This window comes from Oryx dammah, unplaced genomic scaffold (assembly GCF_014754425.2).
Source record: "Oryx dammah isolate SB20612 unplaced genomic scaffold, SCBI_Odam_1.1 HiC_scaffold_8, whole genome shotgun sequence".
NCBI classification, from domain to species: Eukaryota; Metazoa; Chordata; class Mammalia; order Artiodactyla; family Bovidae; genus Oryx; species Oryx dammah.
Genome location: NW_024070192.1, coordinates 9,009,606 through 9,023,175, shown reverse-complemented (window position 1 = coordinate 9,023,175; position 13,570 = coordinate 9,009,606). Strand labels below are relative to the sequence as shown.

Sequence of the window (13,570 nt, the reverse complement as noted above, 5' to 3'; positions counted from 1 at the left end):
TGGAATCATGCCAAGCAGAACAAGCTCTAGGAACAAACAGTGAATCTGAAATCGCATAAAACAGAGGTTTCCATGGGATTATGTCTCACCTGTGTTCTCCCCGGACATGCATATTTGCCTTGTACAAGAGGGCTGCGTGCATGTGTGTTAATTAATTAGTAAATTGTGGGCATGAATTTATTCACAAAACAGAAACAGACTCACAGACATGGCAAACAAACTTATGACTACCAAAGAGGAAAGGGGCAGGGGGGGCATAAATCAGGAGTCTGGGATTAGCAGATGCAAACTGCTATGCATAAAACAGAGAACCAAAGAGGAAAGGGGCAGAGGGGGGATAAATCAGGAGTCTGGGATTAGCAGATGCAAACTGCTATGCATGAAACAGACCAACAGGGCCCTGCTGGATAGCACAGGGAACTATATTCAGTATCTTGTAATAACCTATAAAGGACAATCATCTGAAAAATGAACAAAAAAAAACCATGTATAACTCAACCACTCTGCTGTACACTTGAAACACTAGATCAACTCTTCTTCAATAAGATAAATACATCGTGGAATAGCACTAATCTGGAGTTGCTTTTCTCCCTCCAAGTACAGAATCCTACAACCCGCCAGAAGAGGGAGCCCCAGTTAGCTACTCCAACACGTAGTCAGAGAAGGCAGGGGAGCGGAAGGAAAACCTGACCACGCTGACTACTCATTTTGAGAAGCCTCCAGACTGCTCTCACATCCTGGTCCTCCCCGACCACTTTCGTCCCCATCCACCACCTCTCCTCTCCTTGCTGACGGCTCCCAGGCCCTGCGGCCTTCAGTCTGTTTGGGGTCCAGCCACCCTCTGTCCCGGGGAGCCCTCTGCCCTCTCTGCACTCTCCTGGGCCTAGGCTCTCAGTCATCCTTTGGCTCTCACTGAAACAGCACTCAGGACGCCCCTCCTAATCCCAGCCTCATCCACACTTCTGAGTTCTATGTTCTCATGACCAGCGTTCCTCTCCTTCAGGGAGGTCAGTCACGACACCTGTAGCATTGTGACTGATGTTTACATCAACTCCCTACAAGACTCTAAGTCCCAGGAGAGTGTGAAACATATCTATTTTTAAAATCTTTTTCTCCCCACAGTGAACAGCATGGTGCCAGGCAAATACAAGGTGTTCAACAGATACCTGCTGGATCAAATGGTTACTAGCCCAGATGGTCTCTGACTTCTGCCCATTCTATCAACATGACCCCTTCCTTCCTCCCTACTCTCGCCACTTAGCATCTGGAGGCTGGACTAGGCAGTGGTCTAGCTGTACCCACTGCCTATAGCCCTCTCTCCAACTGTTTAATCCGTCTTCAGTCTGGCACTTTCAGTGATCTGTCTAAAATATAAGCTCATGCTGTCACTCCCCCACTTAAAGCTCTCCAGTGGCTCTCTTTTGTGGTCAGACAGGCTCATGCCTCATAGATGGGTTTGGGATGACTGAGGCAGGCATCTCACCTCATGCTGGCGTCCACAGCTAAGCTAAGCTAGGCGCCAGGCAGGGGAGTGGTCCAGCTCCAGCAGGTAATTATCTCACTCTCAATCAGTACTGTCCTTGCCCCCAGTTGTCTCATTTGTTTTTAGTAAGATAACCTTAAAGATTATCTTTTCTTATAGAAATATAAACACTGGATGAAAAGATGATCAAATGAATGTAACTTAACATCTTTTCAGGGAGAAGATGGGGAATAAATAAAACACAACACCCAGAACATTTTGTTCACTTGCTTATATATCCATTGCTTATGTAGTTAGCTCCTACTATTAGTATCTTTATTTGAGAACAGAGACCTTATCTCTGCTGTCTGCTAGGTATTTATAAACGATCAAATTAATTAGTGAACTAACTTGACAACTCTAGGTAATATAATGCGACTAATATTTAGCTCATTTATTAATGCAATCTTTAGTAGGTATGTCAAAAGCTGAGTAAAATATGATCATACTGGAAGTGCATGTTTAGTGATATAACTATCATAGAAATAACTGCACACACAGAAAAAAAGGGGAAATGACTGAGGTATGCAGAAAACTAAGCTGCACTGATGGGACTTTCTGCCCAACTCTAGAGGCCAATTTAATACTATAAACCAATCTAGAGTCAAAGAGCAAGTAACTCAGAAAGTAGCGGCAAAATATTAGGATACACCTTCACCAAAGAAGATGGCAAAAAAGCACATAAAGGTCATGTCCAACATCATTAGCCATCAGGGAAACGCAAGTCAAAACCACAAAGGGATACCACATCTATTAGAAAGGCTAAAATTGTGAAGACTGACTTTCCAAGTGTTAATGAGGATTCAAAGAACTGTGAAATGAGATAATCACTGTGGAAAAGTTCTGCAGTTTCTTGAAAAGTCAAACACCTATCTACCAGAAGATCCAGCCATTCTACTCCCAGGCATTTACCAAAGGAAAATGAAAGGACAGTCATTCAGATAGAGACTTGCACATGAACGTGCACAGGCACTTTATCATGGCTAAAAACTGAAAAGAACTCAAATGTCCGTGGACAGATGAACGGATAAAGCAACTGTGAAAAACTCAAAACACTGGAATACTACTCAGCAATAAAAGGGAACGACCTTCTGATACAGTAATGGGGATGGCAATCATGAGATCGGGCTGAGTGAGAGCAGCCAAGGGTGCGCGTGGTGTGAATCTGTTTATGTAACCCTCTAGGAAACCTTCTGCAGTGGCAGAAAGTAGGCCAGTGTCTGCCCAGAGGCTAATGAGAGACGAAGGAGACGTGGGTTGGGAAAGAGCACAGGGGTACGTTCAGGGATGATGGATGCTATCCTGATTTCGGGAATGGTTTCACAGGTGTGCACAAGCCAATGTTTATTAAACTGTTCTCTTTAAATACACGCAGTTTACTCTTGTCAGTTCAGTTCAGTCGCTCAGTCGTGTCTGACTCTTTGCAACCCCATGAATCACAGCACACCAGGCCTGCCTGTCCATCACTAACTCCCAGAGTTCACTCAAACTCACATCCAGTGACACCATCCAGCCATCTCATCCTCTGTCTTCCCCTTTTCCTCCTGCCCCCAATCCCTCCCAGCATCAGAGTCTTTTCCAATGAGTCAACTCTTTGCATGAGGTGGCCAAACTATAACCCAATAAAGCTCTTGCAAAAAAAAAAAAGAAAGAAAGAAAGAAAGCAATCTGGGTAAACAAATTACTTCTCAGAAAGCAGATTGCGAGCTTCCCTTAGAGCTATAAATTATAACTTTATGCCTGGAGACTGTCTTTTATGTTTAATGTGTCAGGGAAGCTATGCTAAACAGAGATGTAGACTTCCATGTCACCTGAGGCCTATGCAGAAAGGGACTCGTAAAAGAAAACATAAATTACCACTGGGTTTACTTCCTTTCCGCTAAAATTTGATCAAGAAAGTATTACGTGTGTGTGCATCTATGTATATATATTTTTATGTGTATATATATATATATATATATATATAAAAAATCTCTTAGTTTTTTTTCCCAATAATTTTTATCTCTTTGAATTGCCTACATATTTAGGGGAAAAATACCACAGCTTAATACACTTTGCTTTATTCCCATGGAAAAAATGTTCATGCATTTATTATATCTTCCTTTCCGTAGGGATTTAATAGTAAACTTAAATAATTCCTTTAAACATAGAACAACACAGCTGAAGAATGACATAGCTAATGTTAAAAATCCTGTAAGACATCATCCCATAAAGATCTCTTACATAACAAATCTCTTAGGAATTTCTTCCAGCCTTATTTGAAAATGTCCTAAGTTATTTTTTTAACTGATATAGTACTGATAATAGATACACAGTATCTACATCTCCAGGCTTCATATAGAGAAAAATATGTAATTGACAACCAGAAGGTGAAGATTCTAGTTCTAGTTTTGTTACTAACTAGCTGTCAAAACTTGTACAAATCATTTCAACTCTTTGAATCTCATTTCCCATCTAACACAGGAGTTAGATAATCTCTAAGGATCCTTCAAGCTCTAAGATTTTATTAATTTTGTAGATAGGCAAGTAAAATGTCATATTTTATAGAAAATATCATGCTGACTAGACTTTCAGATGCTGCTCTTAAGAGTAATTCATATAATCAAAACGGTATCTGCTTTGGTTATGTGGATATGAACGTGAATACATGTAAATTCAAGGAATTTGGCCAATTTTATTAACGCAGGAAAACACAGATCTGCTGCTTTATAAATACTAGCTGCTGATTATCGTGTTGAGACCCCTGAAAGACTGAGCAAATGGTAATAAACTGCCTCAGCTAAAAAAAAAGTGCCACCTGATTGGCGAGGTGCAGAAATGTGGGTTCATTTCTGTTTATTTTTATCCATATCTGACTATAAAATCAGAAGGCATGCTTTAAACCTCAATTCTCACCACTTTTCATTCATGTTGAATGAAAGGGATTTATAAATACACGTTTAGGGAATTCTCTGGCAGTCGGGTGGTTAGGCCTCCGTGCTTTAACTGCCGAGAGTGCAGGTTCAGTCCCTGGTCTGGGAACCAAGATCCCACTAGCCTCGTGGTGCAACAACAACCAAATCAACATAAGGCACTGAAAGAATATGCTTTCAATTGATTTACATTAACAAAAGCATATAAAAGTTTGCTTAAAATTAACAATTAGAGACTGAATGCACAGTGAAGCCAAATACCTGATAGCAAAATGTATAGTCCTTTTGAGCAAGATGAGGAAACTAATTAAAACGTATGAATTTTTAAAAGTATATGACTCAAAACCATGACTCATTAAACATGCGGAGTTTGAGCCATGTTGGGTCATCAAGATATTCGCTTTTATACATGATATAATTAACTTTGAACTTTTTGTATGAAACCTTATCTTTCTATTTTATGAACTTGAGAAAATCTGGCTAAAACCACTATATTAAATTCACTTCACATTTATGAGTATAATTATAGTTAATCCTTAAAAAAAAAACACCCCTTTAAATCCATGAAAAAAACCCAGAAGACAATAAGAAAATTAGGCTCATAATGTCATCACATCATAAAGCTACTATTTTCTCCACCCAAATTAAGGACAGTGCCTCAAATAAAGAAGAGATTAATGATTACTGAAGCAAAACCCATTATAAACTGTCCAAAACTTAGAGATTAGCTACTCAGCAAGTATATAAGACACAAGTTAACAGGTGTTTCAAAACAGGACGATAAACAAACAAACAAAACAGGATTACATCTGATTCACTTTCCCCAACTATGAGAACAGCTAGGGTCTCACTAAGGCATGGAGTTCAGCTGGCTCTTCCACGGGCTACCAACGCCAAGGCAATGTTTAGTGGAGTTTACACAGGACTGCTTTGTTTCTGAACAGACTCACACAGAGCTTTTCAAGTTGTTCAGTGCAGCTCCTTGAGGGGCAGGAGACAGGGAAGGGTTTAAACAGCGGAAGCAGCAGAGAGTCCATATAAAAGGCATATTTGTGTATAGAGAGAGATGCTTTCAAGGATGGTCAACAAAATGTTAACAGCTAGCTATCTCAACACGGAGAGACTTCACGTGAACTTTAAACTCTTTTTAGAAACAATGAGAATCTACTAATATTACTCACATTTTTCATCACAAGAAGAAACATTAAGGGAAGGGTGGTTAAAACTACCACCACCGAAGACTAGGATGCACCGGAGAAGAAGAGCCCCAGTCACAGAAACAGGCTCGGATTCCTACAGGGCACTCAGGGGGCAGAGGGGGAGGAAGCCGGGAAAGGTGACGGTGAACGCGCTGCCTGCATACAGAGCTCCAGAGCTGGGCCAGGCAGGGACGCCGGGCGGGTGCAGCGCCAGCACTCCTGGCAGACTTTCCTCTGAACCCACTCGCTTGCCTGAAGCCTGAGAAGAAAACGACCTTAACAAAGACACTGCTACTCAGGATTTGGAAAACCAGAGACAACATTTTATTTATGATTTTGTAAAGCAGAATTTCTAGGCACCGAGTTTCCAGACGGGAGTAGGGGAGGAGAAGCAGCACGCTATATATTAGATTTAGCAAATGAAAAACTTCCAGTGAGATCCCGTTCTTCATTTGTCTTTTAAACGAAGATTCATAGTTCAAGTTCAATGGTTATAGCTTGATATAAAAAAACTTTTAAAGCCTAATTAAAACTATAATGAAGACTGATCTACCAAGAATTGATTAGGCTACTCTCTAGGAGAAAGCAGAAAAGGTATAATGTCAAATTCAGTCTTAAATTGAAGAAAGAAGGGAAAACCACTAGACCATTCAGGTATGACCCAAATCAAATCCCGTACAATTATACAGTGGAAGTGACAAATAGATTCAAGGGATTAGATCTGACAGACAGAGTGCCTGAAGAAATATGGACAGAGGTTCGTGACACTGTGCAGGAGGCAGGGATCAAGACCATCCCGAAGAAGAAGAAATGCAAAAAAGCAAACTGGTTGTCTGAGGAGGCCTTACAAATCGCTGAGAAAAGAAGAGGAGCTAAAGGCAAGGGAAAAAAGCAAAGATTATACCCATTTGAATGCAGAGTTCCAAAAAATAGCAAGGAGAGGTAAGAAAGCCTTCCTCAGTGATAAATGCAAAGAAATAGAGGAAAACAACAGAATGGGAAAGACTAGAGAGCTCTTCAAGAAAATTAGAGATACCAAGGGAACATTTCATGCAAAGATGGGCACAATAAAGGACAGAAACGGTATGGACCGAACAGAAGGAGACGATATTAAGAAGAGGTGGCAAGAATACACAGAAGAACTATACAAAAAAGATCTTCATGACCCAGATAACCACAATGGTGTGACCACTCACCTAGAGCCAGACATCCTGGAGTCTGAACTCAAGTGGGCCTTAGGAAGCATCTCTATGAACAAAGCTAGTGGAGGTGATGGAATTCCAGTTGAGCTATTTCAAATCTTAAAAGATGATGCTGTGAAAGTGCTGCACTCAATTCACTAGCAAATTTGGAAAACTCAGCAGTGGCCACAAGATGGCATTACTGACTCAGTGGACGTGAGTTTAAGCAAGCTTTGGGAGTTGGTGATGGACAGGGAAGCCTGGCGTGCTACAGTCCATGGAGTCGCAGAGAAGGACACGACTGAGCAAATGAACTGAACTGATAATATAGGCACATGTATAACACAGAGAGAGTTCTCTGAAAATGTTTAAAATAAATCAAAACTTACAGAGGTTAAGTTCCAGTTATTGAGAAAGTTAAGTCAAACACGATGCTAAATAGCGGAGGCACTGCTCTAGTAACGCTACTGTTTATGCTGCGCGCAGTGTCAGAGAGCATGGCACTTACTAATCAACAGGGTCCTGTTTGCGCTACTTATCAAAATAAAATGAACTCAAACTTCTACTATGCTAACTGACTCACTGTATTATATCACCTTATTTATAACTGTAGCCTCTCACATAAGAGTACTCAACTCCTGGACTCACTCAAATTGTTAAACTCTTTGCTATGTTCCCATAACTGGGCCCTGGCCCTTCTGGGTGCTGCTGTGTGGCGGCAGCAGTGCTCTCTGACTTCTGGCGACTCTGTAGTGGGGGCCGTCACATCTGGCCAGGAGGTCGGAGACCTGCCTCTGGAAGCAGAGGCGGACCCTGCCCTGCTACTCAGGAGCTCTGAGCATCCCTTTCCCGATACAGGACTGTTCTATAGCACGGTAGGTACTGACATACAGTCGCTGCTGGGTGAAATGTCTGCTGTGTGCCCTTCACAGATGCTGCAAGTTCAGGAAGCCTCTGCGCATGTCAGCCCTGCCACTGACCAGTTATATGGTTTTGGGGACACTGGACAAACTCTCAGAGCTTCAGTTTACTCGTGTGGACACGGCAGACGGCACCGACCACGACTGGAACTAATTCAGGGACAGGGTGCGTCTCAAAGCCGATGCTGGTGAGGGTGCCGGTCTCAGGCCTCTCAGGCCTCCGAGGAGTGGGGGCGTGAGAGGGCCTAAGGCAAAGGCGGGTCTGCCCCTCTGGCTACAGACTCTGGAGCAGGGGAAAGACAGGAAAATGCTGGACGGTTAGCAAAGCAGGTCTGTGCTCTGTGTATCCGTATAGTGTATTTCAACACTCGGTCAGGCCCAGCCTATGTCATCTGACACACAGGTCCGGTTGGAAACTCAGAACCACCACCTCGCAGGCAGTTTATTTATTAATTTTTTTAGGCAGTTAAGTTTGAGTGGAACCAGTAATAATGGAGATCATGAGAAAAATTTAGACCTTGGCGCTGCTAATATTTATTAATGAATGACCTAGCAGCACTGTTATTTATCATTCAAAAAAGCACTTTTTCCCCCTGTTGTTTAGAAGGATGTTAATAATCATTATGTTCTGTTCTGAGGCTGGTTATAGTTAGTACAGTTACTGACAAATTGTACCCAAAGGAGCAGTATTTTAGAGAGGATAAAAGGAGAAGATAAAAACCCAGTAGGGTTTGGAGTCAGCAGTGAAAACACTCATCAGAACAGTAACAGAAAACAATCACTCTGTGCACAGTGGCGGGACACTGTAATTCATGACCACTGAGCAATCATAAGCAATGTTACTATTTCAGGAGAAAACACCCACGGTGACAGTGGCCATACAACAGTCGGCTGGCACTGAATCCAGCTGTAAAGACTTCTCAAAATGTTAAAAAAAAGGGAAACGGATAATTAATTCAGAGCAATAATTTGGCACTTTTAAATGATAATGATAAGAAACCATTATTTCTTTTTCAAGATCATAATTTCAAAACAACTGTGGACTGCACGCCTTTTGGGCCCTTCTGACCAGTGTTTTGTAAATTCACACAACCACTGAGAGCGTGAGAGACAAAACGTCCTTTTTGAAAACTACGCTGTTTTTAAATGTTCATTTACACGAAATCCATCTCTTACCATGGCTCTGCAGTGAGAGCTCCGAGGCAACCACGCTGGGGTCAAACACCCAGGCTCCCTTGAGGCCTGTCCTCGCACTAAGTCGTGGCCAAGAACAAGCCACATCAAGTCACACTGTCGGCCACGGTTTCTTCATTGTTAACTAATACCTGCCCTGTTCGATCATGAAGTTCAAATGAGTTGACGTAAACTCTACTTGGAAAACTACAAATGCCAGGCAAAAGTGTCTGCGCCTACAGTTACACGTGACGGTCCAACAGAAACAGCAACTTACAATTAACCACAGCCAACCTCCAGGAAGCATGAGCTCTGTGCCAGCACCAAGCCCTAGCTGTGTGGAGCTCAGGACAGCTCTGCGAGGTGTGAACACTCACCCCTCGCCGTTCCCATGGTAAGTATGAGATATCCAAGGCTTAAAGAGATGCAGTGCCTTGCCCCAAATTAGACAGAGCTAGTGACTGCGAGTCCTGCGTGCGCTCCCCAGCACTGGACAGTCCCCAAGCACGTCAAGCACCAAGTGAGGAGGCTCCGAGAACGGCTTCCCTTCTGCTGGCCCACCAGCACGGGGCAGAGACATCCCGGGTACTGTGAGAGCCACATGCGTTCCTGCTCACACCTGTCAGGACAACCAATGCCAATTCTGGGCTTGGAGAATAAAAAGGAAACCTTTCACACATTAGTAAGCAAAGAGAGAAGAGTATAGAAAGAATATATCTCTTTTTATTGTAATAGTTGGCAAAGAGAAAGTAGAAGCTTTAAAGAAATTCAGTATCCTTTGGTTGTTCTTAAGGAACCTGGATCAACATTATAGGCTTAATTGATTGGTGGAAATCAAATCAAAAGGAAAATCATAAAGCATTGTTTAGAAAGCTAATATATATTTTTAGAAAATTCTTTACTTCTAATTGGAGGATAACTGCTTTACAATATTGTGTTGGTTTCTGCATGTATCAACAAGACTCAGCCGTAGTTACCCACAGGGAACATACTCACCCTAAGGGGACATGTGTATGTCCCCTCCCTCTTGAATTTCCCTCCCATCTCCCACTCCATCCCACCCTCTAGGTTGTCACAGACCATCAGGTATCAAACAGCAAATTTCCAAATTTTACATATGGTAATGTGTATATTTCAATGCTCAACATCTCATTATTAGGGAAATGCAAATCAAAACTACAACTAGGCATCACCTCACACCCTTCAGAATGGTCATCATCAAAAAATCTACAAACAATAGAAGCTGGAGAAGGTATGGAGAAAAGGGAATCCTCTTGCACTGTAGGTGGGAATGCAAATTGACACAGCCACTGTGGAGAACAGTAGGGAGAATCAAAAAAAACTAGGAACAAAATTACCACACGATCCAACCCCACTACTGGGCATATACCCTTAGGAAGCCATAACTGAAAAAGACACAGGTACCCTAACACAACATTCGGTAGGCATTTTAGATTAAGCATATGCTAACTAAATGCAGATATAAAACCAGTGATAAGTGAGGAATTTCACAGTGAATAGTAAAAAACAGATTCAAACACAGGGTTAGATTCTCTGTGTTTAACCACCAATTTTTAAAAAAGTCATTATCATAAACTTTGGTATTGCCATAAAATATACCCCCCAAAATAAAGTAAACTCACCTTTGGTTTTTTGATCAGCAGCCTGAAAAAAAAAATCAAAAACTCTTTAGGAATACTGTGTAGGATGTACACATTCATACGAAAGTGTATAAGCAGACTTTAATATTAGAAACTTTAAAAACAAGTTTTTGCTCAATTACTTTATTAAAATTTATTACTGGGAAAAAAATGTATATCTGGAAGCTCATTTAAACTCTATATTTTAATACAGACTAAAACATAAACAGTTCTAACTATAAGATACATTGAATCAGGCAAGAATAAAGTTAACAGTGTAATTTGTACATTAAATGCCCTAAAATTCAAGCCTGATGGTAAGAATTACAATAGGACTTTAAATTGTAATATTTACTAGTAGAAGTTGTTAAAGAACACTTGCCAAAGCTGCAAATATTATTTCTAGCTTTTCTAACAAAATCAGTTAAATGGGCCTTACGCATGGTTGTTTTGGACAGTTCAGTTTAAATAAAATAGCATGGACGTTCTTTACTACCAGTGATTAAAAATAAACACAAAATCCTCCGAACACAGCTCTAATGCTCCTTTTAAAAGACACTGTGTGGCTGTCACCCTTATCTATGTCACCAGCACTCCAGAGTGAGCCTGCTGCTGCTGCTACGTCGCATCAGTCGTGTCTGACCCTGTGTGACCCCACAGACGGCAGCCCACCAGGCTCCTCTGTCCCAGGGATTCTCCAGGCAAGAACACTGGAGTGGGTTGCCATTTCCTTCTCCATAGATTGAGCATAGCGAATTTCAGAAGCATTAAACTGAATTTCTGTAATGTAACGGCCGTGACAACGCAGGGAGACACAGAGTGGCTACAGAAACGACGGACTAGGAACTCGAGCCAAACCTTTTTCTGAGCACCTTCCTTCTTTTTCTTTTCTTCCTGCTTTTTCTTTTTCTTTTCTTCCATCAAATGTTCCTCTTTTTGTGTTTCTTGTTCTTTCTCCCTATTAAAAATAAAGAAAAGCGGTATTAGCCTAATGTCCATTTTAAATCAATGATTTAAAATGAAAACAAAACAAAACAAAACAAAACATTAGCTGCCAAAAGTTGCAAGTCAACCAAAGTTCTATGCATGGTACAAAGGATATTTTGAGGAGAGGCATTAGACATGGCCAGTCACCCCCTGCCCCCCTCCAGGGCCCCACTTCTCTATAAGTACCAGAGCACACAGCCCAAGGTGGCGGTCATTCACTCGGCCCACATCTGCTGAACACCAAGCTTTTATCAGGCAGGGCACTGGGCACTAGAGGACAAGATGGAGAAAAAGGCATAGTTCCTACAGTCCAGACCAGTATTTCTGTCTCAGGGGCCACCATCATCACACTTTCCAGATTAAAAGTGCAGATTGCTGGGCCCCACTCTAGAACAACCAAGTCAGAGTCTTTGGAGGCGATTCTTACGCACACCTTGTTTGTTCGACAAACCAATTGTTTTTTAAACAGAGCTCCCTACACAGCATGGGGAGCTGCTGGAAGGGTACACTGACCACAGCACCGAGCAACTCCTGAAGAGTCAGGCAGCTCATGAGCTACAGCTTAACGTCGCAGAAGTGTCTGGCTGGCACGAGGCGGGCTGTTGCTGGTTATCAACTCACCGCCCGTCAGCTCCAGATTCACCCTCCAGCACACGCCATGCAATGATGGATGGGTTCCCTTAAGCCCTTCTTCCCTGTGAGCGCCACGCAGAATTTTCCCAGTGCAGGGCCCGGCCCGCTACGAGGTCAGCATGTGGCTCGGAGGACCCCTGGGGAGGACTCTGGCCACTGAGGGAGAAGGGGCAGTCTCCTAGCAACCCAGCAGCTCTGACGTGATCCAGGGTCGGCTTCCAGTGACCCTGTCAGCACACACCCTGCGGGCCTCTGGTCTCTATGGTCTTCTCCCCATGATGTGGCCGTGGCCCTCCTGATGGGGATGCCACGTGCTCTGTGCCCGCAGCACCAACACTGCCCCTTTGTCTGCACACCGGCATGCCCGGCCATCAGCAGCAGCTCACACCGGGAAGGCTGCCACCAGGGCCCCCCACTCCTGTGTACCCGTGTGCCGGGCTACTGGCGGCGGCTCTCCCCGGCTGGAGGAGCGCTCCCTGTGACCACCAGCTGCCCACTGGCTGAGCTGGGCGATGCGGGGAGCTGCTCTGCCACCAGGCGGCTGCACTGCTGCTTCTTCAGGGGTGTGAGCCCCACCTCAGGGAGGGGCCCCCTCCAACTGGGCCTTCCTCAGGCTCTCGCCCTCAGCCCCAGCTAGCACACGGTCGTCTAGAGTTCCGCTCTTACCACAGTTTAATTGGGCTCCCCCTAGTGGCTCAGGGGTAAGGAATCTGCCTGCAACGCAGGGGCAGCAGGAGACGTGGGTTCAATCCCTGGGTCGGGAAGATCCCCTGGAGGTAGGCCATGGCAACCCACTCCAGTATTCTTGCCTGGAGAATCCCATGGACAGAGGAGCCTGGCGGGCCACAGTCCACAGGGCTGCAAAGAATTGGACATGACTGAAGAGACTTAGCATGCACAATTTAATTATTCTTGTAATAGACATTCCCTGTCGATACTGCCACATAGCCTCTGCCTCCTCACTGGGCCCGGACTGACACAGGTGGGAAGGAGGAGTTAACAGAATCAGGAGAAGGGGCAACACACAGAGAAGCCTCAGTACAACACTGCTCTCCACCCACCACTGTTGTTTACTTTCTTAATTTTGAAGTCTGTTTTTAACTTGTAAAAGTGCTCACGAGTACTGCATGCATAAGGGATCTCAGCCTAGCGCCAGTCTGTAGCTATCTGAGCACCAGCATAAGGAAAATAATTTGAATCAACTTGATGGAGGGGGCATCTGAGAGGCTGTCCTTGTTGTGCTCAGCTGTGTTCAACTGTCTGTGAGCCCATGGACAGCAGCCACCAGTCTCCTCTGTCCACGGGAGTTCCTGAGCCAGAATACTGGGCCCTGCGTTTTTAAGCCACCAGTCTCCTCTGTCCACAGGAGTTCCTGAGCAAGAATACTGGGCCCTGCGTTTTTA

At 43.6% G+C, this 13,570-nt stretch overlaps 1 protein-coding gene across 4 annotated transcripts in view; it reads right to left on the bottom strand.

Moving 5' to 3' along the window:
• TNRC6C (trinucleotide repeat containing adaptor 6C) overlaps window positions 1-13,348 on the bottom strand; it is a 73,620-nt gene extending 60,272 nt beyond the window's left edge. For all 4 annotated transcript variants that reach the window (XM_040244681.1, XM_040244682.1, XM_040244683.1 and 1 more), the window contains exons 1-2: window positions 11,406-13,348; window positions 10,551-10,572 (exon numbers count right to left, since the gene is read on the bottom strand). In XM_040244681.1, coding sequence (XP_040100615.1) covers window positions 10,551-10,572; window positions 11,406-11,546 — 163 coding nt within the window. In that variant the 5' untranslated portion in view covers window positions 11,547-13,348. The remainder of the gene's footprint in view (window positions 1-10,550; window positions 10,573-11,405) is intronic.
• Between the last annotated feature and the right edge of the window lie 222 nt (window positions 13,349-13,570).